The following is a 23,524-nucleotide window of genomic DNA, read 5'->3' as shown; positions in this document are numbered from 1 at the left end:
GAAGCCATTGTGATTAATCACTTATAAATCACAACACTATCACATTCCCTATTTTTAGTATTGCCTAGTAAAGAAAAACTATCTTTCATTAAAAGTAAGATGGAATAGAGATATTTCAAGATGTACTTTGTCCAAATGAAAAACAAAACACGCGTTAAGATTTGTTTGGCAAGAGGCGAGAATATAGAGGATGAAAAGTAGAAATTAGACTCGTAGACTAAGTGCTTTAAAACTCATTCTTGAGGATGAACTTCACACATGAGCGCATTGAGGGTTGAGATGTGTGGCAATGAAACTTTTTGTAAATGCAAAATTTTGGTACTACTGGACGCGAGACGGTTAAAGTACATTAATACGAGCCAGGCAATGCAGTTCAGAAATAAAACAAACCCAGGTGCTATAATTAAGATTTGGAAAAGCGACACTCAACAAGCAGACTAGGAACGCCCACCAGTGTTTGGAGCTCCCCACCCAGACACACAATAAGTCCTTGAAGACTTTTATGTGCCTCAAGGGGGCTGTCAGGCTTTCCATTTCTGACCAGGAGGTTATAATCATTTTATTTTAGGCAACGCCCTCATTACAAGGCCAAACGAGGACAACCCAACTTCCAGAGCTTCCCGTCTGCCCTACAGACTACAGCTGCCTTGAGCCAGAGACCCAACAGCAAGATCGCCAGCCAACCACCTCCAGCCAGTCGCATCCACCCTCTCCTCCCAGCGCCCGCGGAGAAAGCTGGCTTCCCATTGGACCAACGTGAGGGCGTGGACAGCTCCCCGATTGGTTTAGAGGAGGGGGCGGGAGAGAGGTGTACTCTGACGTCATGCTCGCCGCTAAAGTATCCCTCTTGCTCTGGATTCTGGGAGTGAGGGGAACTCAGAAAGGAAGAAAATAAACTGTAACCACATTTACCCGCTGGTGCAAACCCTCTTACGGAGCCGGGGTTCCTTCCCACCAGCCGGGCGAGCTCCGCCCTCACGCCCCGCCTGCGCTGGGAAATCAGGTGACCGCGGCCTGGCGCAGTCACGTGGCTGGGGCGCGCCCGCCCGTTGTGGCCATGGCGGCCGCTGTTTCCAGTGTGGTGAGGCGAGTGGAAGAGCTCGGGGACCTGGCTCAGGCCCACATACAGCAGCTTAGCGAAGCCGCCGGCGAAGATGGTGAGGGAGCCGAGGAGAGGGGGGCGGGCGGGCCGGCCATAGTTCAAAGCTGGCACTCTATGGCGGTAGAGGCTGGAGGCTTCGGCCTGTGGTCAGTATAATACCCAGACCAGAGCTCCCCAAGGTGTTGGGCTTCTGACCCTCGCTGCAGGGTCGGTTGTCCACCTCCAGGAACTCACGTTCCCTTATGCTAAGGGCATTTGCGTCGAAACTGCATCTTTTCATAACCCATGACAACCGCTTACATCTCAGATCCGTGCTGCTCGTCTTTATTTTGCTAGCGACTGGGAAAAGGTTAAGATCTGGATAAAAGTATAGAAGTTTAAATGAGTGTTTGAAGGTGTCTGGTAGTACACAAATCAGCAATGGTTGTTTTGGATGCAGTGACGATAGCTAGACGTGCATAACAGTTCCACTTTTTCATTGCTGCGTTATATATTTCTTCTGTTTTGGATTCTGAATCCAACTCTAAATAGTATTCTGCGGAAGAGCTTTACATTGGTATAGTTTGGATGATTCTTTCATATACATCATCTCAATTCTCATAAGGGCTCTGTTAGCATTAGAACACTGGTTTGGAAGTGTCTAAATGGTTTTCTTCGGACAGACTGGCTTAGAGAATTACCTGGACTGTTACTTATTATTATAAATTTATTTTTCTCGACTTTTAGTTTTAAGTCCAATTCTCTTTTATTACATTTCAGCTTCCTATAGGTTCTACATTATTTTCTTTTTGAGTTTTGAGCCATTATACAGGTAGGTTTTAAAATTTTTGTGGACTGACTCATTGTCATCGGACTCACGGGAAAATAGTAGTGAAACATTTTGCCAGATGATTGATTGTTGGTGAGTTTATTAAGTAGGGTGCACAATGAAATGGCTCAAGTTCCAGTGAAGATTATTTGCTGGATTATCTTTTCTTAGGAGTATGTTCTTAAAAACTGACAGATGACCCTGAAGCTGATTTCTTTTTTTGGTACCTGGTAAGCGTATCCCCAGGGTTCATCTGAATAGTTTTTGGACTGTAGTGGCTGTTACTGGAAAGTGTATCCAGATTACCTCTAAATAAACTATACAGTGATCTCCACCCCACCCCCTCTCCATTTAAACCAGTCTAAAGAGATCAAAGAGTGTTTTTATTCATTTATCACTGAACCCAAAAGCCATTTTCATTTTCCCGTGGAAGAGTTTAGACTAGAATGAGCGGTGGAAGTAAAAGTAAAGTGCTTTATATTTTTGTTGGGAGATTTTATTTTTAAAGATTTTATTTTATTTTTAAGATTTTATTTATTTGACAGACAGATTACAAGTAGGCAGAGAGAGGCAGGCAGAAAGAGAGGGAAGCAGGCTCCCTGCTAAGCTGAGAGCCCCATGCGGGGCTTGATTCCAGGACCCTAGAATCATGACCTGAGTTGAAGGCAGAGGCTTTAACCCACTGAGCCACCCAGGCGCCAAGAGATTTTATTTTTAAGTAATCTCTACATACAACATGGGGCTCGAACCTATAACCACAGGATCAAGAGTTGCATGCTCTACCGACTGAGCCAGTCAGGTGCTCCTTGTTGGGACACTTTAAAGTTGTGAAAATTTACTAAAATTAAAATGATAGTGATCCATGTTATGAGCCGTTAATCAGTACTAATAGCAAGATATTTTTACTTTATGAAGTTTAAAATGTGCTTTCATATTTGAACTGAACTTGGCATGCTTTTTTTTTTAAAGATTTTATTTATTCGAGAGAGAGAGAGAAATCAAGAGACAGAACAGGAATGGAGGGGGAGGAACAGAGGGAGAAGGAGAAGCAGACTCCCCACTGAGCAGGGAGCCCAGTGGGCTTGACCCCAGGACCCTGGGATCATGACCTCCATGGAAAGCAGATGCTTAACAGACTGAGCCACTCAGCTGCCCCTGAACTTGACATTCTTTTCCACACAACAAAAATAATATTCACTCAAAATGTGCCCTTTAATGTAACAACTATGTATTTTTATTAAGTTATAGGGATTGATAGTTCCTGTTTTCTACTTCAGATCAGATCAGATGGAATGTGGCTACATATTCCATCTAAGAATGCTCTTTTTATTACTGAGTCAATTTTTGTTTTTTTATTTCTCATTGTATAAACATGCTGTGTTTACCATATGGAGGTATGCCATGAGATGGACTTTTTTTCAGGATTATGTAATAATGACTTGTCTATCCCTTGCCAAGTGTTTTTTTTTTTTTTTTGACTGAATGGTTCTGGTGAAAGTATTGCATTTTATAAAAGTTTGCTAAAATGTGAGCCATTATCCCCCCTCCACTGTACTTATGAGTTTATGTGAGCTACTCCTTCAGCAGTGGTTTACTGAATTCAGTGCAAGTCTTTACATTTAAAATAATCTTGCAATTTAAAAAGAAAATACCAACTCAGTTTCTAAAGAAGCACAATAAGGAGCGCCATGTTCCATATAATTTCACTTCACAGTAGAGTCTTTTTTTTTTTTTCCCCGGGGTTGTATAGATGCTACTTCTCGGCTGGGGAGGGAGGGCAGTGCTAACAAAGTATCTTTCAGTTCATGTGAATAGTGGACTTTAAAAGCAATCAGAGGGGCACCTGGGTGGCTCGGTTTAGCGTCTGCCTCGGGCTCCGGTCATGATCCCAGGGTGAGTCCCACTACAGGCTCCTGCTTGGCAAGGAGTCTGCTGCTCTCTCTCCTTCTGCCCCTGTTCAGTCTCTCTCTCTCTCTCGTGCACTCTTTCTCTCAAATAGATAAATAAAATCTTAAAAAAAAAAAGTAAAAATAATCAGAATCTGATTTAGATACAGATTAGGCCTCACCTAGGAAAACTTGAGGTCATCGTATGTTTACCAGCAGATGTCACTAAAGCTGGTAGTGCCTTTACTTCAACGGTGAACACCTTAGCTATTTGTGTAAGTGCTAAAGATGAATCAGATGGGCCTGCACCAAGTATTACATTTTCTGTCCATTGGCTAGTGTTGGAAAGGGTACATATTTCAGAAAGGAAGCACAGAGGGGCAAACTCAAACTCTTGATGGTGGCCGTGTCTAAATTTGACATGAGATGGTACAGAAGGGTAGATACCTAGCACCTTGGTATGGACACTTTGTAGGTTAGGGAGGAAAAATCCATAAGAAAAAGTGAAACTATAGAAGCAAAGGGAATATGACATAAAAGGGAGAAAGTAGACAATGTAGAGGGGAGAGAGGGTGAATTATTTTTAGAGGACATATTAGAATACTCAATTCCTTCTTTGAAAGAATTAGGTAATTTTTTCCATTTCTAGGTTTTTAAAGGAATTAAAATATGCAGATAAATTATGTAATTTTAATTAATTGTAACAGCTATTTACATATATAAATACACAGACACGGGATAAAGTTATAATTGCTCAGCTTACATTTTATGAGGCATTTGATTTAATCCTATTTTAGAAAAATCATTTATGAAATTACAAGTTCAGTAGAAGCCCTTTGTTTAGATTTATGTATATTATATATATTATGTATATTGTACTATTCCAATAAAAGTTAAATTTATTACTTAAACATTGTGTGTGAACATCATAAAAGCAGCATCATGAAAATGAAAATACAAATTGCATTTAAGAAACGACAACTGAGTGCTCGCTTCGGCAGCACATATACTAAAATTGGAAGAAATGACAACTGAATCTCGAAGTCCATTCTAGCTCTCCAGAATAAATTACCATGATAAATTTGTTAAGAAGGATTAGGCATTATGATATTTCATGTTTTGGGTGGTTTTTAAAGATTTTTCCCATTTATTTGACAGAGAGACAGTGAGAGAGGGAACACAAGTAGGGGGAGTGAAAGAGGGAGAAGCAGGCTTCATGCCGAGGAGGGAGCCCAATTTGGGGCTCAGTCCCAGAACCCTGGGATCACGACCAGAGCTAAAGACAGATGCTTAAGGACTAAGCCACCCAGGCACCCCAGTACTTCATGTTTTACAAAGATATTAATACCATGCTGCTTCAGTGCTATAACATAGTATCATCTCAGGTACACCTTTTTCTCTTTAACACTTTGAAACTATATGAACTAATCTTCACGTTTTTATCTCTTACAGATCACTTTCTAATTCGGGCCTCTGCAGCTCTCGAAAAATTGAAACTTCTGTGTGGAGAAGACAAAGAATGTTCAAATCCATCAAATCTTCTGGAACTTTACACACAGGTACTGAAACAGATGTGATTTCTGACATATTATGGAGAAGATTGCCTATATGAGATGACTGACTCCGAAGTTTAGATGTAGCGAAGTAGAGTTTATTCTCTATTTAAAGTGTTTGACTTGGGGGGCACCTGGCTGACTCAGTTGGTAGACTACGCAGCTTTTCATCTGGAGGTTGTAAGTGCACCATGTTGGGTGTAGAGATTACTTCTAAATAATAACTTTAAAATAAAAACAAAGTGTTTAATTTTTGTCAAAAAGACCTATATATATAAAACATATGGACTTGAAACTTTGAGGCGATATACAAAAAAGTAAGATTTATTATCTAATGTATTAAGGGAAAAAATCTTAGAGATCACAGAATTGCTTCTCTTTATATATAATTAAGCAAACCCAAATACATGCAATTTCCAAGTTCTTGAAGGTTATTAGGAAGGAATGAAGATCTCTGTTAAGCCCTGATTATTTTTTCCCCCTGAAATTCATCTTTTCTTAGGATTTTCAGCAGAACTCTCCTGCAAGTGTCATGCAGGTCTATAAGATTTTTCTGTGCCCCACCCCCATTCTTACTTTAAAATTCCAGTCACTTTGTGGACAAGACCTATTTTCTTGGTTTTTTTCAAACACTGCTGAGGCAAGTTGACATTAAGAAGCATAATTCCATTACGTAACTAACATTCCTGTAGTACTTTATAGTTGACAGAGTTCTTTCCATGCTCTTACATGATTGCGAAGGTGTAGCACTTAGGTGCCTGGCACTCTGCTTTCTGTTAGGAAGCTGGAGTCTGCCTTTAGGTATCATGGTTCAGTGAGCCTGTAAAAACTGTACTCACAAACCCCAGAGGCCCGCTGTTATTTGGCAGAGCTTTGCCTGGCTTTCTTTCCCTTTGGAAGACTCTGCTTGTTTCATGTCTTTCACGTGGGAGAGTTCTAAAGATTTTATCTATTTATTATTAATACATTTTTTTTAGTAGGCTCCATGCCCAACATGGGGCTTTAAACTCATGACCCTGAGACAAAGTGTTGCATGCTGTACTGACTGAGCCAGTCAAGTGACCCTAAACATTTTAATTTACTCCTAAAGATAAGATGAAAGGCCTAGAGATATAGATTTAAATTCTCTAGGCTTCCTTGGACCCTAATTTTGGTTCTGAATCAACAGGTAATTCTCCATGAGATAATTTCTTGCCCTTTGTGGCTTAAGCCTTCCGAACAAGAACACTTAGCACTTAAGTAATCCTGTGTGCTAGTTCGTGTTCTGTGTGCTTCACAGATGTGAATTCATTTTATCCTCAAAGCAAGGAGCTTTGAAAAGCAATTTTACCAACAAAAGAAAATAGTCTTGTCCTCAGTTAGTTAGGTGATTAGTGGTAGAACTCAGTTTCCTTAGTCTTAGTCCAATAAATTAAAAAAAGAGAAAGGGTTGGTTAGTTTTAAGGTACTTGAACAGAGCATCCCTGTATTTAGGAATGCTAGGGATTTGATGTTTTAAATTGCATAATGTTGGTGATAATGCTGCCTTTATTGGGTGGCAGGATACAAATCACCCAAATGCTGGTTCTGCACTTAAGGAAACAAATCCTTTGAAGATTAAATAAGTAAAACTAGAGCTGTTGACCTTAAATTGATAGAGCAAGCATTGAGAAAATGTTCAAGAAGTATTATGTGTAAATTGCAAAGAGCATAATAATTTTATTTTTCATAATTATATCATGTGTGATTAGCTTATCTAAAGTCTCCATTTTATTTACTTATTATTTTTGAGAGAAGCAAGATCATTAATTCAGTATTTTAGTAAAATACCTATGAAGTTTCCTATAAAGTGCATCTCAGATTATATTTTTCTATATATTTTCAGATTCTTTACATATACAGATAATATTTTTTAGACATTTTTCCTACTTTTCAAATTTAAATATAGTGCTGAAGATTTAACTGTCTAATAAAGCATCTGTATATGTAAGGTTAAACTGTAAGAATTACTCATGTTTTATGGATATTCTTTTTTTTCCCCTTCAGGCAATTTTGGACATGACATATTTTGAGGAGAACAAACTAGTAGATGAAGATTTTCCTGAAGATTCTTCACAGAAAGTAAAAGAGCTGATCAGTTTTCTTTCAGAACCAGAAATTTTAGTTAAAGAAAATAATATGCATCCAAAAGTAAGTTTTGCACTCCTATAAATTATAGTGAAATGGTGAAATGTGCTGATTCTATAGTGAAATGGTGCTGATTCTTGCTGTATTGCTCTTCAGAGTCTGTAATTTTTCCTCTGGAATGTGTGTTTGTCTCTATTTTAAATTAAGATTAAAGGAGGGGTATATGAGAGTTTAACACTTCAGACCAACATCATAACTAAAGTATCACCTATATGTTTCAGAATATTTGCATGATGGAATTGTGTTGGGATTGATGGTGCCTGATCATTTTCTAAACACAGATATTTGCTGTTTCTGTTCCCTTTACTTTTGCAGGTACTGTTTCCCCGAAAGTCCCTAGTGATCTAATTACCACATCTCTTTTGTCATTTTTACAGTTCTCATCCCCCTGGACATTTGCTGCTTTCCTTCCCATTGATTACCCCATCCGTCTGAGGTCCTGCAGGCTCCTCTTCATGTCTCAGAGCCTTGCTCTTGCTCTTTCCCCCATCTCCCCTCTCTCCCATCCTGGAAAGATAGGCCCTTGCCAAGAATGTCTTCCTCATCTCTGATCCTATCTGTTCTGTCTTTGCTTCATAACTTGTTCACGTGCTTTTTAGTGTCCTGTTTAGATGATTCCAAGATTTTTATCTCTAGACCCGGCTACTCTTTCAGGCAAATAATTCTTTAACTGCTTGCCGGCTCTCTTTACCTAGGATATTTTTTTTTTCTCTGTGTGTTTGTCAGGGGATGCCAACTGTGGAAACACATAATCCCAAGTTTTAAATGATACATCATAGTAAAAGTTTGGTTGATTGATTTTTTTTTTTTTATAAGGATAAAGGACGAAATCACAACAGCCTAATTTTAGGAATCTTAACTCAGGAAACAGCCTTATTTATTTATTTAAGATTTTATTTATTTGAGAGAGAGAGTGTGTGTGTGCACATGTGAGGAGCAAGAATGGAGAGAGGAGGGGCAGAGGAAGAGAGACAAGCAGGCTCCTGGCTAAGCAGGGAGCCTGATGTGGAACTCCATCCCAGGACGCTGGGATCATGACCTGAGCTGGAGGCAGATGCTTAATGGACTGAGCCACCCAGGCGTCACTAAAAGTTCGATTTATTAAAAGTTTTTTTTTATTTATCTTCATTATTATTCTAGCAGTTGTACAGATAAGTGTGATCTTGTTTCAGGTAACATTTCTGAAAAGTTACCCTTTTTTAAAATTATTTTTTATTGAGATATTGTTGACATACAACGTCACATTAGTTTCAAGTGTACAAGATAGTGAGTGATTCAGCAGCTCTGTATGTTATGCTATGCTCATAAGTGTAGCTACATCTTACAAGGCTATTTCAGTACTATTGTACCTTTTTCCCCTGTGACTTAACTCATTCCGTAACTGGAAGCCTGTACTCACCTTCACCCATCTTGCCCATCCCTCTGGCAACCATCATTTTGTTCTCTGTATTTATGAGTCTGATTCTGCTTTTTGTTTGTTTTTCATTTGTTTTTGTTTTTTTTAGATTTCACATGTTAGTGAAATCATATGGTATTTGTCTTTCTCTGTCTGACTTATTTCGCTTAGCATTATACTGAGTCTGCCCATGGTGTCACAAATGGCAAGATCTCATTCTTTTTTATGGTTGAATAATCTTTGTATATATACACCACATCTTTACCCATTTATCTATAGATGGACATTTGGGTTGCTTCCATATCTTGGCTATTGTAAATCATGCTGCAATAAATATAGGAGTGTGTGTATTTTTTTTTTTTTTTCAAGTTAGTCTTTGTTTTGGGTAAATACGCACTAATGGAATTACATACTGGTGGATCCATCAGTGGATCATATGGTAGTTCTGTTTTTAATTTTTTGAGGAACCTCCATATTGTGTTCTACAGTGGCTGCACCGATTTATATTCCCACCTACAGTGTATAATGGTTCCTTTTTCTCCACATCCTTACCAATACTTGTTATTTCTTCTTCTTTTTTTTTTAAGATTTTATTTATTTATTTGACAGAGATCACAAGTAGGCAGAGAGGCAGGCAGAGAGAGAGGAGGAGGCAGACTCCCTGCCGAGCAGAGAGCCTGGTGCAGGGCTGGATCCCAGGACTCTGGAATCAAGACCTGAGCCAAAGGCAGAGGCTTTAACCCACTGAGCCACCCAGGCACCCCCACTTGTTATTTCTTGTCTTTTTGATTGTAGCCATTCTGATAGATGCGGTGATACCTCGTTGTTTTGATTTGCATTTCCCTGAAGGTTAGTGATATTGAGCATCTTTTCATGTGCCCGTTGGCCATCTCTGTATGTCTTCTCTTGAAAAATATCTGTTCAGGTCCTCTGTTCACTTTTTGGTCAGATGATTTGGGGGCTCTTTTGTATTACGTTGTATACGTTCTTTTTTTTTTTAAGATTTTTTTATTTATTTATTTGACAGACACAGATCACAAGTAGGCAGAGAAGCAGGCAGAGAGAGAGGAGGAAGCAGGCTCCCTGCTGAGCAGAGAGCCCAATGCGGGGCTCCATCCCAGGACCCTGGAATCATGACCTAAGCCTAAGGCAGAGGCTTTAACCCACTGAGCCCCAGTTGTATACGTTCTTTAATGTTTTGGATATTAACACCTTACTATATATATCATGTGTACATTATATTCTCCCATTCAGTAGGTTACATTTTAATTTTGCTGATGGTTTCCTTTGCTATGCAGAAGCTTTTTGTTTTGGTGTTCTTTATTTCTTTCTTTCTTCCTTTCTCTTTCTTTCTTCTTTTTTCTTTCTTTCTTTTTCTTTACTATTTCTTTTCTGTTTATTTTTGCTTTTGTTTCCCTTGCCCCAGGAGACATACCTAGAAAAGTTTGCTAAGGCCAATATCAAAGAAATTACTGCCTGTATTTTCTTCTAGGAGTTTTATGGTTTCAGGTCTTACATTGAGATCTTTGATCCATTTTGAGTTTATTTTTGCTTATGGTGTAAGAAAGTAGCCCATTTTCATTCTTTTGCATGTAGCTATCCAGTTTTCCCACACCACTTACTGAATGAAAAGTTATCTTTTTAATTAGATTATGAAAAACTTTTATTTTAGATATATTAGAATTAGCTACTAAAATACTGAAGCATTTATTTTGTAAAAAAATGTAAGTTGGAATAGTTATTTTAATTTTCATGTAGCAGTAGATTTCTATACTTCTGATTCAAAGCAAGGCATTCATGTGTAAGTAGCTAAGTAAAGGGCAAATTTTGTGAAATGAAAGTTTTCTGAATTGCTCAATATTTTGAAATTAATTTTGATTTTTACAGATGCAAGGTTTCTTTTTTTAGCTATGTCTTTGTTGTTTCAGCCCTGCGATTTGCTTGGGGATGAACTCCTGGAATGTCTCTCTTGGAGACGGGGAGCCCTACTCTATATGTATTGTCATTCTCTGACCAAAAGGAGGGAGTGGCTCACAAGAAAATCCAATTTGCTTAAAAAGGTAAAAGGGCATTCCTTACACATTTTTGATCATTAACATTTATAGGTTTCAAAAAGCTGTCCTTGCTGTATTAAGAAAAGTGGTGGAGTCAGTAGTCTGGGTTTATTTTCCAGCTCTTGTACTTACTAGCTCTGTATTCTTAAACAAATTGGAGTTATTGTGAAGATTAAATAAGATAATGTGAAAGCCTTGCAAACTGGGAAATTCTATGTGCTTTTTTTAAGTTCTGAATTTTTATTTTTTAAAATACAAGCTAGACAGTCTGTATTAATTTCTAAGCATATATTTGGCCTGAAGGAAACAAACTTGGTTGTGAACCTCTCTGTCAACAGATCACTCATAAAGAACCACTGTGACCCTGCTGCTAGAATACTGTAGCCCTCTGATTCATCTTGGCTTTTCTGACTGAATCAATAAATCTTAGTGTTAAGTATCACTAGGAAGTTTAACTTGAGTTAATTGTACACATGGTTTATGTGAGTCTGTTAGTGAGAGGTCACACTTGATACAAAAGTTTGGTCATAATCTTTCTAAATTGTAAGTGCATACATATTTTAATAAATTGTTATTGAACTCATCTTTATTATCTTTATTCTTTTCTTCCTCTGATAACATTTTGGCAAGAATATTACTGAATCATGTGTTCTTGGTTAATTTTTTTTTCTACATGATTTTTTGCAAATTGGAGCATTTGGAAGGTTACATTTATAAAAGTGTTTGGGGTGGTGGGTCCTTCTACCATTGTAATATAATAACCATAAGCTATGTCTATATCATGGCCAATTTTTTCTTGAGTAAAGAATGGGGGGGAATAAGCATTTGAAGTTTCTACAGTTCTGCATGTAATACTTGTAATTCTTTGACTTTGACTTTCATTTAGTACCTTATTGATGGAATCAGTTACTTGCTACAGATGTTAAATTATCGGTGTCCTGTCCAGTTAAATGAAGGAGTTTCTTTCCAAGACTTAGACACAGCTAAATTACTGAGTGAAGGTAATGTGCTCTCTTTTTGAAGTTTTCTGTTTTGAAGGTTTTTAAAAAATTTTAAGAAATTTATTAGACTTAACTCTGATTTAAATGAATTTCAGGTTAAATTATATACCAAAAAATAATAAAAGGGACTTTAAAAAATTTAAATATCTTCTCCTATAATACAGAAAACTACTGCTAATCTCTTTCTAGCAATTCTGGGAGAATTATATATTATGTTGCCCTATCACATAAAAATGGTCTGGAGCTGGTTATGGCATCATCAGGTTCCTGCCTTTTTCCTCCATCGTCTTCAGAACTACAGCTTATGGCCTCAGAGGGAGGCACATAGACCACCATGTAAACGCTTCTCAGAGTTGTGCAGCAAGACTTCCCATTGAGGATAGTGCATTCTCAGTGTCTCAGGATGCTCTTGGGGCTCCTTTCTTTCTCTTCTTCTTTCTTTATTATTATTTTTTTTTTTATAATTTTTTCTAAGACTTTATTTATTTATTTGACAGAGATCACAAGTAGGCAGAGAAGCAGGCAGAGAGAGAGAGACGGAGAGGAGGAAGCAGGCTCCCTGCTGAGCAGAGAGCCCGATGCAGGGCTCAATCCCAGGACCCTGGGATCATGACCTGAGCCGAAGGCAGAGGCTTTAAACCACTGAGCCACCCAGGCACCCTTCTTTCTTTATTTTTAAAGATTCTATTTATATGAGATAAAGAGTGAGAACGACAGCCAGGAGACAGAAAGGGAGAAGCAGGCTCCCCAGTGAGCAAGGAGCCAGAGGCAGGACTCAATCCCAGGACCCTGGGATCATGACCTGAGCTGAAGGCAGACGCTTAACTGACTGAGCCACTCAGGTGGCACGCTAGAGCTCCTTTCACCTCATCTATGTTTCGGTCTATAGAATGGCAAAAGGATGTTTCTTCCAGCCAAGACTAAAAGAGTATCCTTCTTAGAAGTTTCTGACACTTCAACTTCCAAGGGAACCTGGGATGTACTGGATAGCCCTTTACCTGATACACTGCCATCCCAAATAAAATTATCTCTTAACTGAGAAAGAAGGGAGGAATGAGTATAGGGTGGCAACTGTTAGTTCCTGTCATAAATATCTATGCACTTAAAAATGTTAGGCTTTATATTCCAGCTCTTTACTTGCTATGTATTCTTAAACAAATAGGAAGTATTGTGAAGATTAAATAAGATAACGTGAAAGCCTTGCAGATTCATCACTTGGGTTTTAGACTGAGGTGTGAGAGGGAAGAACCACTTATTTTTACCATCTTTTTATAAATGGAGGAACTGAGGTCCTAATAAGCCAGATGATCTGCTTAAAGGTCACATACCTGGTGAGTAACATTTCATTATATGCGTAAATTGTCTTTTATACTTCCATCTGAAATCGTGATGGGGAAATATCAAATACGGGGAAGAAGAAGAAAACTTAGGGAAAATTCTATAGTTTAATTTTATAAGTATATTTTTAAATATTTTTCTTTGTTAGCTCCTGTAGGCTTTTCATTGGAAACATTGTTTAGAAAAAAACAGCATGATTTAAGTATCATTAACATAGGACTGACTACTGAAAGTTATTACTTTCAGTTAATTCAGGCAAGTTGTTTGTCCTAAAAATTGTGAATACCAAGTGCCATTCCAGTGGGCATGCTATTTTGACAAACATCGGGTATTTTGACATATTTGTAGAAAGTATTTCTTTCAGATAACTAGTACAGTGATAGCTGCATTGGCAATGGCCTTTCTAAAATCTTAACCCACCCGCATGGATTGACAGAGAAGAAACAGCAGGATTGGCACCAAAGCCTATTTAAAATGAAAGAAAGGAAGAAGATCACCAATTTCCCTTATTCTCCCATTTCTAGTTATAGGGTAGGATACTTTAATGGCCTGGAATTTTCTCTAGGATGTTTTTGGTACTGGTGTCTTCTCTTAAATCATAATTTGATTGCACTAGCCCCTAGCTTCCACTGCTTCTTCAACAGAAGAATCCAGAGGGACAGATCTTCTTTCCAGGAAGAAGGAAAACATATCTTTTCCCTAGCACTTTTGCCATAGGGCTAGGTCCTCTTCTGGTGTTAGCTTCTTGCTGTCATCTAAAGCATTTTGCTTTTCCCTACTTCTTTTTCAAGATGTAGGTTAGAAGCTAGCAAGACTGTCTTTCACAGGCTGAATTACTCCTGAAACCCCAGTAGAGAGGGGAAGCATAATTCTGAATAATCCTTAATATTAATTTAAAAAGTTTATATGAATTAACAAAATATTTTTGTGGCCAGATCTTAATGATAATTTACCCAGCTTTAGGTAAAACTCAAAGCACTGTATACTTAGTATGATTGTTATTTCTTTTTCCAAGATGAGATAATTATTTTGTCCTCTGAACATTACTTATATATGCCATTAAATTTTTAGCTTTTAAAAATTACCAAATAATGTCTTCAGTAATCCTCTTTATGTCATTTCTGAGTCTCATTCTTCTGTGGGCCCTTGTAGAAATAGCCTTATCAGAATAACCCTGGAGTCAAGGGATTAAATAAAGTACTTCTGAATTTTGCACACCCTTGGTTTATGACCTTTTTCATACCACTGAGGACCTCCCTGGTACCTTCTCAGCAGCATTTTGCCTCATAGCTTAACCCAGAACTTGGAATTTTAGATCCCTGAAAGAAGGAGCTCTGAACTAGCATTACTATTTGCCTCGGTAGCTTGTTGAAAATTAATAGATTTCTGTATACCCCCTGCAGGGTCAGTTCAATATATGGAGTGTGAGAATTTCTTTTTAAGAAACTCCCATAATCGGCCTGGGTGGCTCAGTGGGTTAGAGCCTCTCTGCCTTCAGCTCAGGTCATGATCCCAGGGTCCTCAGCTCTCTGCTTAGCGGGGGAGCCTGCTTCCCCCTCTCTCTCTGCCTGCCTCTCTGCCTACTTGTGATCTCTGCCTGTCAAATAAATAAATAAATAAATAACATCTTTTTAAAATAAAAGGAAGCTTCCATAATATGATGCACCAGATTTAGACATCACTCTTCCTAGTGGATATCAATCTGGCCGCCTTTTTTTTTTTTTTTTTTCCTTCCTATAGAAGTCTTTCTGTCCCCATTCTCACTTCATGGGTTATTCTCCTCTTCCCTGCCTGCAGCCCCCATTATCACATGTGTTTTACCAAGTGCACTGACTTGCATAGTGCAAAGTGGAATGTTGTATTGAAAACCATGCGGAGCATTAAGAGAAAAAATATCAAGGAAAGTTCATAGGAACAAAAACTCCACAGCTAGAGAATAGTGGAATCCTTGGGGGAGTTGAAAGGGAGAAAGTACCTAATTTACATTGTTCATCTCTTCTGTTGATACTTAACAGCAGTAGCTTAGCATAGTCTCTGGATCAGCATCACCATAAGTGCTACGACTTTGTGAAAAATGCAAATTCTCAGGCTCAACCCTATACTCAAATCTGAAGCTCTACAGTTGGGGGTGCAGCAATCAACATGTTAGTGTGTCCAGGCAATCCTGATGTAGGCTCAAGTTTGAGAACCACTCTTTAGCATATAGCCGTTCATTCTCTCTAGTAACATTTTCCTATGGAACACCTGTGTCCACTGTTCAGCAGTCACTCCTTGTGGCTTAGACTTGGGCACAAATTGGATCCCAGATGTCCCCTAAGCAAACACTCCTCTCACCCTTCCCAAGAGGCTTACTTTGTGAAACATACTTCTGTTCCTCCTCCCAAAGCTCTAGCCTGTTTAAAAGTTCATCCTTCCCTCCATTTTTGTTTCTATCTTTTTATTCCCCTCTACCATTCTTTTTAGGAATAACTAGACAAGGTATAGGATTACAAAAATAAAAATGACATGCATTCAACAAAATGCCATAACTGATACAAAATATAATTCTGAATAACATCTACTGCTTCCTCTCTGAGGTTTATGATCTTTTAACTGAAGGAATAGTGAAAAATGGTTATATATATTAATATCTATATATCATTTACAATAATGTTTATATTTAAACATAGTACATAACACTTTTATAATATGTATATAATGTTTTATTCATAGAAAGCATACTTAATGTAGAGTAGCCTATCATTTTCATGAATGTAGGCCTCAGATTCTGCTCTTCAGTGACTGTTTCTTTTATTGATGGTTTAGCGAGTCATCTCTCCTGCTAAACCTGTTTTTCTCTTGGTGGTACTAGATCCTGAATTTGAGGCGAAGTGAGGGGGATAACTAGGGACAAATTCTGAGACTAGGGACAAATTCTGAGACTAAAAAGCTTGCAGTAGATTCAAGACAATCGAAACTATGATAGATTTGAATGTTGGATATTTCTTCTATTTGTATATCTCTGGTACCATCATAGTCATTCCTGATGAGCCATATTAGGTGAGCAGCTGAGATTATGATACTCATTGATGTGAGGTAAACTTTTCTAATCATACATTAGAGTAAATCATTTATTTGTATTCTAGTGGCTTCAAGAAGTTAGTGTATCTTAATAGCATTTTATGGTTTCTAAAACTCTTTTATATATTTTTATTTATGTATTCCTTAAGACAGCTCCATAAAATAAGACGTTTTTCAGATTTGCAAACCTAGGCTCAAAGTTTTCCAAAATCATTGTCAATAATTTATACCCAAGTCTTTTGATTCTAGGTCTGTATAGTATATTAATTAGGTAGACAGACATATGTCTGTCTACCTAATTAATATACTTAAGTGTGCCATAAATATTTAATTATTCAATTACTTTATTTCATAATAAGAATGCTTTTAATTCTTGATGGCAGTCCTACATTGTATTCCTTTTTTTCTGGGAATATAAAGTATCTTGTATGTAATTTAATATCTTACATAATTTAGAATTATATGGCCTCCTGGGGTTATATTTATGTATGATAATTTCTGGTGACTCCTATAGAAATACAGGAGGTGTAGAATACTTGACTGGAACTGTATTGCTGATCCTAGACTATATCCCAAAAAGAAGTTGTGTTCATGGATGAGATTCAGGGAGTCTCCAAATGCTCTGAAATTTTATGGAGAGTTTGGGGTATATATTCCTGGAGAGGTTCCATTGATTATATTAGTTTCTCAGAGAGGGCCTAAAGAGAATCCCCTAAAGGTTAAGAACAAGTGGCCTAAATACTTATTTTTAAAAAATTCTCTGACAGTACTCTGGGGGGTGCGGGTGATGGATCTCTTTATAAGTAGATAGAGATGCCAATTACATAAAGAATGTATTAGTGATAATTCAGCTTTTCTCGGGTAATTGTTAAATGAAGAGGAAAAATGCTTAATGACATAAAAGGAATGGATTAGAGTTTAAGTAGCCAGGTTATCTTTTTAAACACTTAAATTCTAATTTCTCAACCTAAATGATTTCCCCAGGAATATTTAGTGACATTCATTTGCTGGCTATGATGTACAGTGGAGAAATGTGTTACTGGGGATTGAAGCATTGTGCAGATCAACAGCCAGAAAATCACGAAGTGGATTCTGGTGTTTCTGGAGCAAGCTACACAACACAAAAAGAACCTCTGGATTTCCGAGAAGTAGGAGAAAAAATTTTGAAAAAGTATGTATTTGTGTGTGAAGGACCCCTGAAGGAACAAGAATGGAATACAACAAACGCAAAACAAATTTTAAACTTTTTTCAGCATCACACTAACCAGTAAGGTCATCTGTTCCTTTTCAAAGAGGAAAACAAAACAACCCATGAAATGGAAAAGTTCCAGAAAAGAAGACATACTGACAGTGTGTTTAAGAATGTTACACTACATAAAGATACCCAGTGTGGTTACCTATTTTTAATGCCATCATCATCTTTCATTATATATTTTTAAATCTATGAAAGAACGATTCTTTAATGTTTAAGATGGCATGTATGTTATTCTAACTCAGCCTGAACTGCAGATGTTCTATAACTAATAATAAGTAGGAATAGAGTTTAGCTTTATAATAAGTTTTTTTTAATTATTAGCTTTTTTGTGACATAAATTGACCATTTTAAATATCTTCAGATTATTTTTAAATCTGTCTTGAAGTTTGCTGTGCTTCAGAGAATAAAATCAAGTCACCTCATCGCTTTAGATATATTCTAAAGATGTAAAAATTGGCAAAATAAAAAATTATGACTAGTATTCAGGCTCCATTTCCAGAATAGATAAATAATGAAAGATGCCACTTTTTATTATAGATAAATAATGAAAGATGAAAGAAATGTTTCATTTTTTTGTTTTACCATTACTCATGGCATTTACAATTTTTATGCTATTGGGCATTATGTAAGATTTTCAAGTGATTTTCCAATTTTACTTAAATTGGAAATTAACTTTACAATTACTTAAAAGAAAACAGATGGTTTATCAAATGAGTAATGAAGATGAAATCAAGTTAGGTTAGTCCATCATTAACTCGTATGTGTTTAGAGTGTACCTTTTCATATGTATTGAAAATTTAGTATTTTTGTCTTTAATAGTAGAGATGAGTGATAAAGGCCAGAGAACCTAACTTGCTATCTTGCTTACTGTCTACCTCAACTCCTATTGTCATCTTGGGATGATCGAATAATTTGCTGATATCCTTGACTTCTGTACCAGTGACTTCATCACATTCCAGGAACTTAACTCCCATGGCTACACCTTGAATGAATATCACCATCCTGAGTTTTTCTTTCTGAAATCTTAAATTTCAGTAATTGATGGTAATTCACATCTTTCCAGCTTTTCACTTCCTCATTTTTATTGATTTTTCTTTCTCCTTTATTTCTATTCTATCTCTTCAGCTTCTTCACAGCCCCTTTCTCTTGACTGTTCCTCTTTCTCCTAAACCATCAGCCCCTTTGAGATTTTCTTCCTTCCTTATCCAGCCTCAGCCTAATATGGGATACCAGATGAAGTGCTCTTCACAGTCCCTTCAAGTCCACTGTCCCCTTGTCCTTCAGTCTGACCATTCTGCAAGTCTCAGTGTTGAATTAATCCTGTCACCCACCTTTTCTGGAATGCTGCATCCCATGTAAAGTACATGCAGCCGTTCAAAGTGTAATCCCTATAAGTACCTCAGCTTCAACTTTAGGAGAGCCCTCAGTACAAGCCTTCTCTTTGTTTCTGGTGTGGCTGGCTAATCTAAACCTCTCACTTTCCTCATGAGGTCCTCTGTCCCATCCTCTACCATAGCATATGGCTCTTGGTCCTATCTTACAGAAAATTAAGACTATGAGGACTTAAACTTCTATTCCTTGGCTTTACCCTACTCATTTTCCCCATTTTTAGAAGGAAAGAGGTTGCCTGCACGCTGTTGAAAGCCAGTCTCTGCCTTTCCTCATTTCCCCTGGGGCTTTTTTTTCTGCCTACCTTTTAGGTATTACTCTTCCCTGGAGGTCTATCCTTTTTCTCTTTATCCCTCTTCTCCCCCTTTTCCTTTCTCTCTCTCTCTCTTTTAAACTTACTCTTAGGTGATGTCATTCATAGCCATGGCTTCTTCGGACACCTATAATGTTAAGCTTACTTCTAGACTTGCAACTTGAATCCCAGCTTCTGCTCTCTGAGCCTTATTTCTAACTGCCTATTAAATGTCTTCACTTAGATAATTTTAAATTCAATATGTCCAAATAACTAACCCTCATCTTTATCTAAAATCTTTTTTGGTTCATGTTTTTGGTGGTTTTGATCTTTCACAGTGCAGGGCAATAAGGAATGCCATAATCTAGTTTCTGTCCACATTCCCTGTTTTATCTCTGCAATGTATCCTGTGTAATCACGTCATAGTCCAGTTCTAGTCCAGTCCTCAAACATTAATAACCCAGGCTCTTTTTTTGATAAATATGTACATTCTGATAGAGCCTCTTGGTATAAGGAAAATATCTCCCTATCTCTGCCCCGTCTTTTCGCTTAATCTTACGCAACTAAGATATTTATTTAACATCACTTTTCAACAAGTTTTACTATAAAAATGCCTTTGTGCTTTCTAAGTATAAAGATTTATATCATTTTTAGTGTGGTTTTAAGAACCACAGACCACTCTCCCCCACTCTTTTTGGAGCATCATGATCAGTTGGAAGTATTTTGGTTCCTTTCCTAACATGCTATGTGTTTTTCTCCTCAGTACTCTTTGAAGATCTCATTACTTCTACCGAGAGTCCTTTGCCTTTCTTTGTGGCCAAGTGAATACTCCAGTGATAACTGTATCCCAAAGGCTTTTTCCAGCCCTGTTCACTCAAAGTTAGATGTTCCTTTGCTTCTGCTCCCTTAATATTCCCTCCCATGTTAATCAAACAGGTAACACTGCTTTATAGTTTTCATGAGTTGGTGAACTCTATTTAAAAAAAAAAAATTATCTATACATTGTGCTTAATGAATGGTAGGCCCTTAGTATTTTTTTTTAATTAATAAGAGACATGGTTCTTAAGTGCAGAACACTGCACAAAAGGATTGCTGCTATTGGATTCCAAACTGCCATGCCCTTTATACCAGTGGTTGACAAGGCAGATAAGGAATTACTCCTCAGGGGAGTAAAGTATCGAATAGATTTAGACCTTGAGAAAACCAGAACTTTCTCTTCAGAAATGGAAATTTCCATTTTGCCTTCATGACCCTTGTGAACCACTTGGGTTCCTCACTGGTATAGTTCTGAGGGCACTTCTGGGTGCTTTTTGTACTTTTCCATCCCCCAACAATTGGAGAATAATTTGTAGACCATAGCAGTTATAATGCTCTTAACTGTGGTGTATTACAAAACAAGGAACAACAGATTTTTTTATATGTTAAAGCCTAAGTAAATTCTATTTCATTTAGAATGAAGTATCTTTAAGATAACAGATACTTTGCATAAGGAAAGCAGTATAATTTCCTCATCACTAATTATTATGTGCCTAGTACATGCCAGGTTTCATCTTAGGCCTTGATGATATAGCTTTGTAAAACACCAATTTTTTGGAGTTTATATTCTAATGGAGGAAGTTAACACATTTAACAAAATAAATTTATAGTGTATTAAGTGGTTAGCACTATAAATAAAGCAGGGTAAAGGGCTTGTTACAATCTGGAAAGTAGTACTATATTATTTATGGGGTTGGGAAGGCACCGGTGTACTTCAGCATTAGTGTTGTCAAATTCTGACCCTTTGGTTAAATACCTTGCCATCCAGTACATTCATAAAGGTTTTTTCTGATACAGTTCTGATACAGAATTAAGGAATGAGTCATTACTTAAGACCTTTTTACTTTGATTATATTTAAGGTGTTTTCTCCAGTGTGGGCTTCACTCATGAGTGAGTGATAACCTAAAGGCCTTATTGTGTTTATTACACTGTTTATTACACTGGGGGTTTCTCTACATTTTGAGTTCTCTGATCGTTACAAAAACTTAAACTCCGTTAAAGGATTTTTCATAATCCTTAAATTTGTGTGGTTCTTTCCCAGTGCAAATTACGATGATGATGATGATGATGGTGATGATGATGATGATGTTAAGTAGGCTTTGAAACTTAAAGGCCTGTCTGCTTTGTGGCATTTATACGGTTTCTGGCTACTGTGAATTGTATGATGTTGATTAAGGTATAAATCATGACAAGACTTTCCCTCGTTCCTTTGCATATAGTAGAGTGAGGTGAGAGTTATGGCTAAAACCCTGCAATAAAATTATATTCCAACTTTTACACTCACACTGTGGATTCTATGATGTTCATTAATGTGAGAACTGTGTCTAAAGGTAATTCTCAGATTTATTTTAATGGCATTTTTAAAAACCCACAGCTGGATGACATGCTAGTTTTGGATTTTGGATTATGTGTCACTTTTCTCTTGTCATCTTTCAGGGTTCTGTTCCTGGCTCTAATAAGGATACCTTATCTGCAACAGAATCCAGGATTCTGTAGTTCTCTAGTGTCACTTCCTTGTATTATTTTTGACACAGTATGAGATAGTATGTTATTGGAAGTATTATATTAAAATACATTTAATGTATCTGCAATTAAAGTATTTGTTATGTATTCATGCTGGTGTTCTTTGCTGTTTTTTGTTTTCCTACTTCTAGTGGAGATTGCCAAATAAAATGTTTTGGAGCATATAAAATTTTTTTTAATAAAACAATATTCCCATATTTGTATCTTGTTCATTTTCTTTCATATCTGAGTGTTGTGTCAGAATGAAAACTCTGTGTCAGTTTACATTGACATCTGAATGTTATTTCTTATGGTTCTAATAACTTTCAGACAAGGTAGTATAGTGGTTAGGAGTATGGCCTCTGGAACCAGAAATTTGAGGTTGATTACTAGCCCTGTCATTTCCTAGTTATGTGACTCCACAGAAGTTATTTATCTTTTCTGTACCTTAACATCCTCTTATTTAACAAAGGAATAATAATAGTACCTACCTCACAGGTTATTGAAGATTAAATGAGTTAATGTTCAAACTGCTTAATTCAATTGGATTAATTCTTAGGATGCTTAGCACATCTAAGAGCTCAAAATAGTTATTATTTGACTTAAGTCTAGTTCTATATATCAGTTAATCATCCTGAAAAATATAATACTCATCAGCCAGAATAACTGAGGGATAACGTGGATGTGTATTAGGTAGAGATGGTGATAGAGCAAGACTCATAAATCGGTAACTTGAATCAGCTAGTGGAAACATGGGATTCCATTCCATTATTAATTCTCCTATACATGTTCTAAAAATTTTCATGATAAAAAAATTATAACCCATACCTTTGTAAGTGTTCACATTTCTTTGTAAAGCCGAGAATCATTTCAATACTTCATACTTGAATTGAAATATTTTTTTCTTGTGCTAGTTCTTCCTCCTAGAGAGGGGGAAGAAATGCCATACGATTAATCAATTCACGATTCTTTTTCTTGTCCGGCCAGCCTCACAGAAGTAAGCTTGCAATTGGATCAGTTATTGGCCATTAGCAAGAGCATGCAAGGAAAATAACGAAACTTTAAGTTCAGATCTCATGGAACCTCAGTGATCAGGCTTTACTGGATTTCTGTTATTTGATATTTAGATCCCCAGATACTTACTTTTGAAGTCTAAATTCAAGCCAGTAACTATTGTGTTCATTATTAAGCATTAAGCACTCTGCTTAATATATGTGAAGCGACAGTGTGTGAGAGAGGTGTATGTATATTATGTTAAATATAATTAGGCATTTAAATATCTGTACATACATACGACTTACGTATATGTTCCCTTTAGCTTATCATGATCCTTATAGACTAATAGCTTTATGAAGTTGGTGATCCTTTTGTCTTGAAGACTAAAAAAAGGGGATTAATTTTTCAATATGTGATTTGGGTTATATGTGAGAGACTATTTTGACAAGATAACACAATGATGGACAGGTTGGTTGTGAAATTTGAAATTTCCATATTTGATATCTTCACAAAAAGAAAAGATAATTGCAGATCTGGATATTGTAAGCAACTACTGGTTGACAATGAGTTTAAGCCAGATTATGTAGAGATCTATTATGTCCTCAAAAATGGAATTTTAAAGCCCCTGGATTATTTTGAATGTATTTTTCTTGTGGCTTGTGTATTTTTCTTGTTGCATGTTGTAACAG

The 23,524-nt window shown here is 37.0% G+C and overlaps 1 protein-coding gene across 1 annotated transcript; it reads left to right on the top strand.

Annotated features, from left to right (window-relative positions):
• The first annotated feature begins 865 nt into the window (after window positions 1–865).
• Window positions 866–21,951, top strand: RIMOC1 (RAB7A interacting MON1-CCZ1 complex subunit 1). The gene is made up of 6 exons (XM_046000502.1): window positions 866–1,157; window positions 5,249–5,355; window positions 7,375–7,518; window positions 10,840–10,971; window positions 11,852–11,966; window positions 17,349–21,951. Exons 1-6 carry the CDS (start codon window positions 1,058–1,060, stop codon window positions 17,633–17,635), a joined length of 885 nt encoding a protein of 294 aa, XP_045856458.1. The 5' UTR covers window positions 866–1,057; the 3' UTR covers window positions 17,636–21,951.
• The last annotated feature ends 1,573 nt before the right edge of the window (window positions 21,952–23,524 follow it).

This window comes from Meles meles, chromosome 3 (genome assembly GCF_922984935.1).
Source record: "Meles meles chromosome 3, mMelMel3.1 paternal haplotype, whole genome shotgun sequence".
Taxonomy (NCBI): Eukaryota; Metazoa; Chordata; class Mammalia; order Carnivora; family Mustelidae; genus Meles; species Meles meles.
This window is presented reverse-complemented; position numbering and strand designations above follow the sequence as displayed.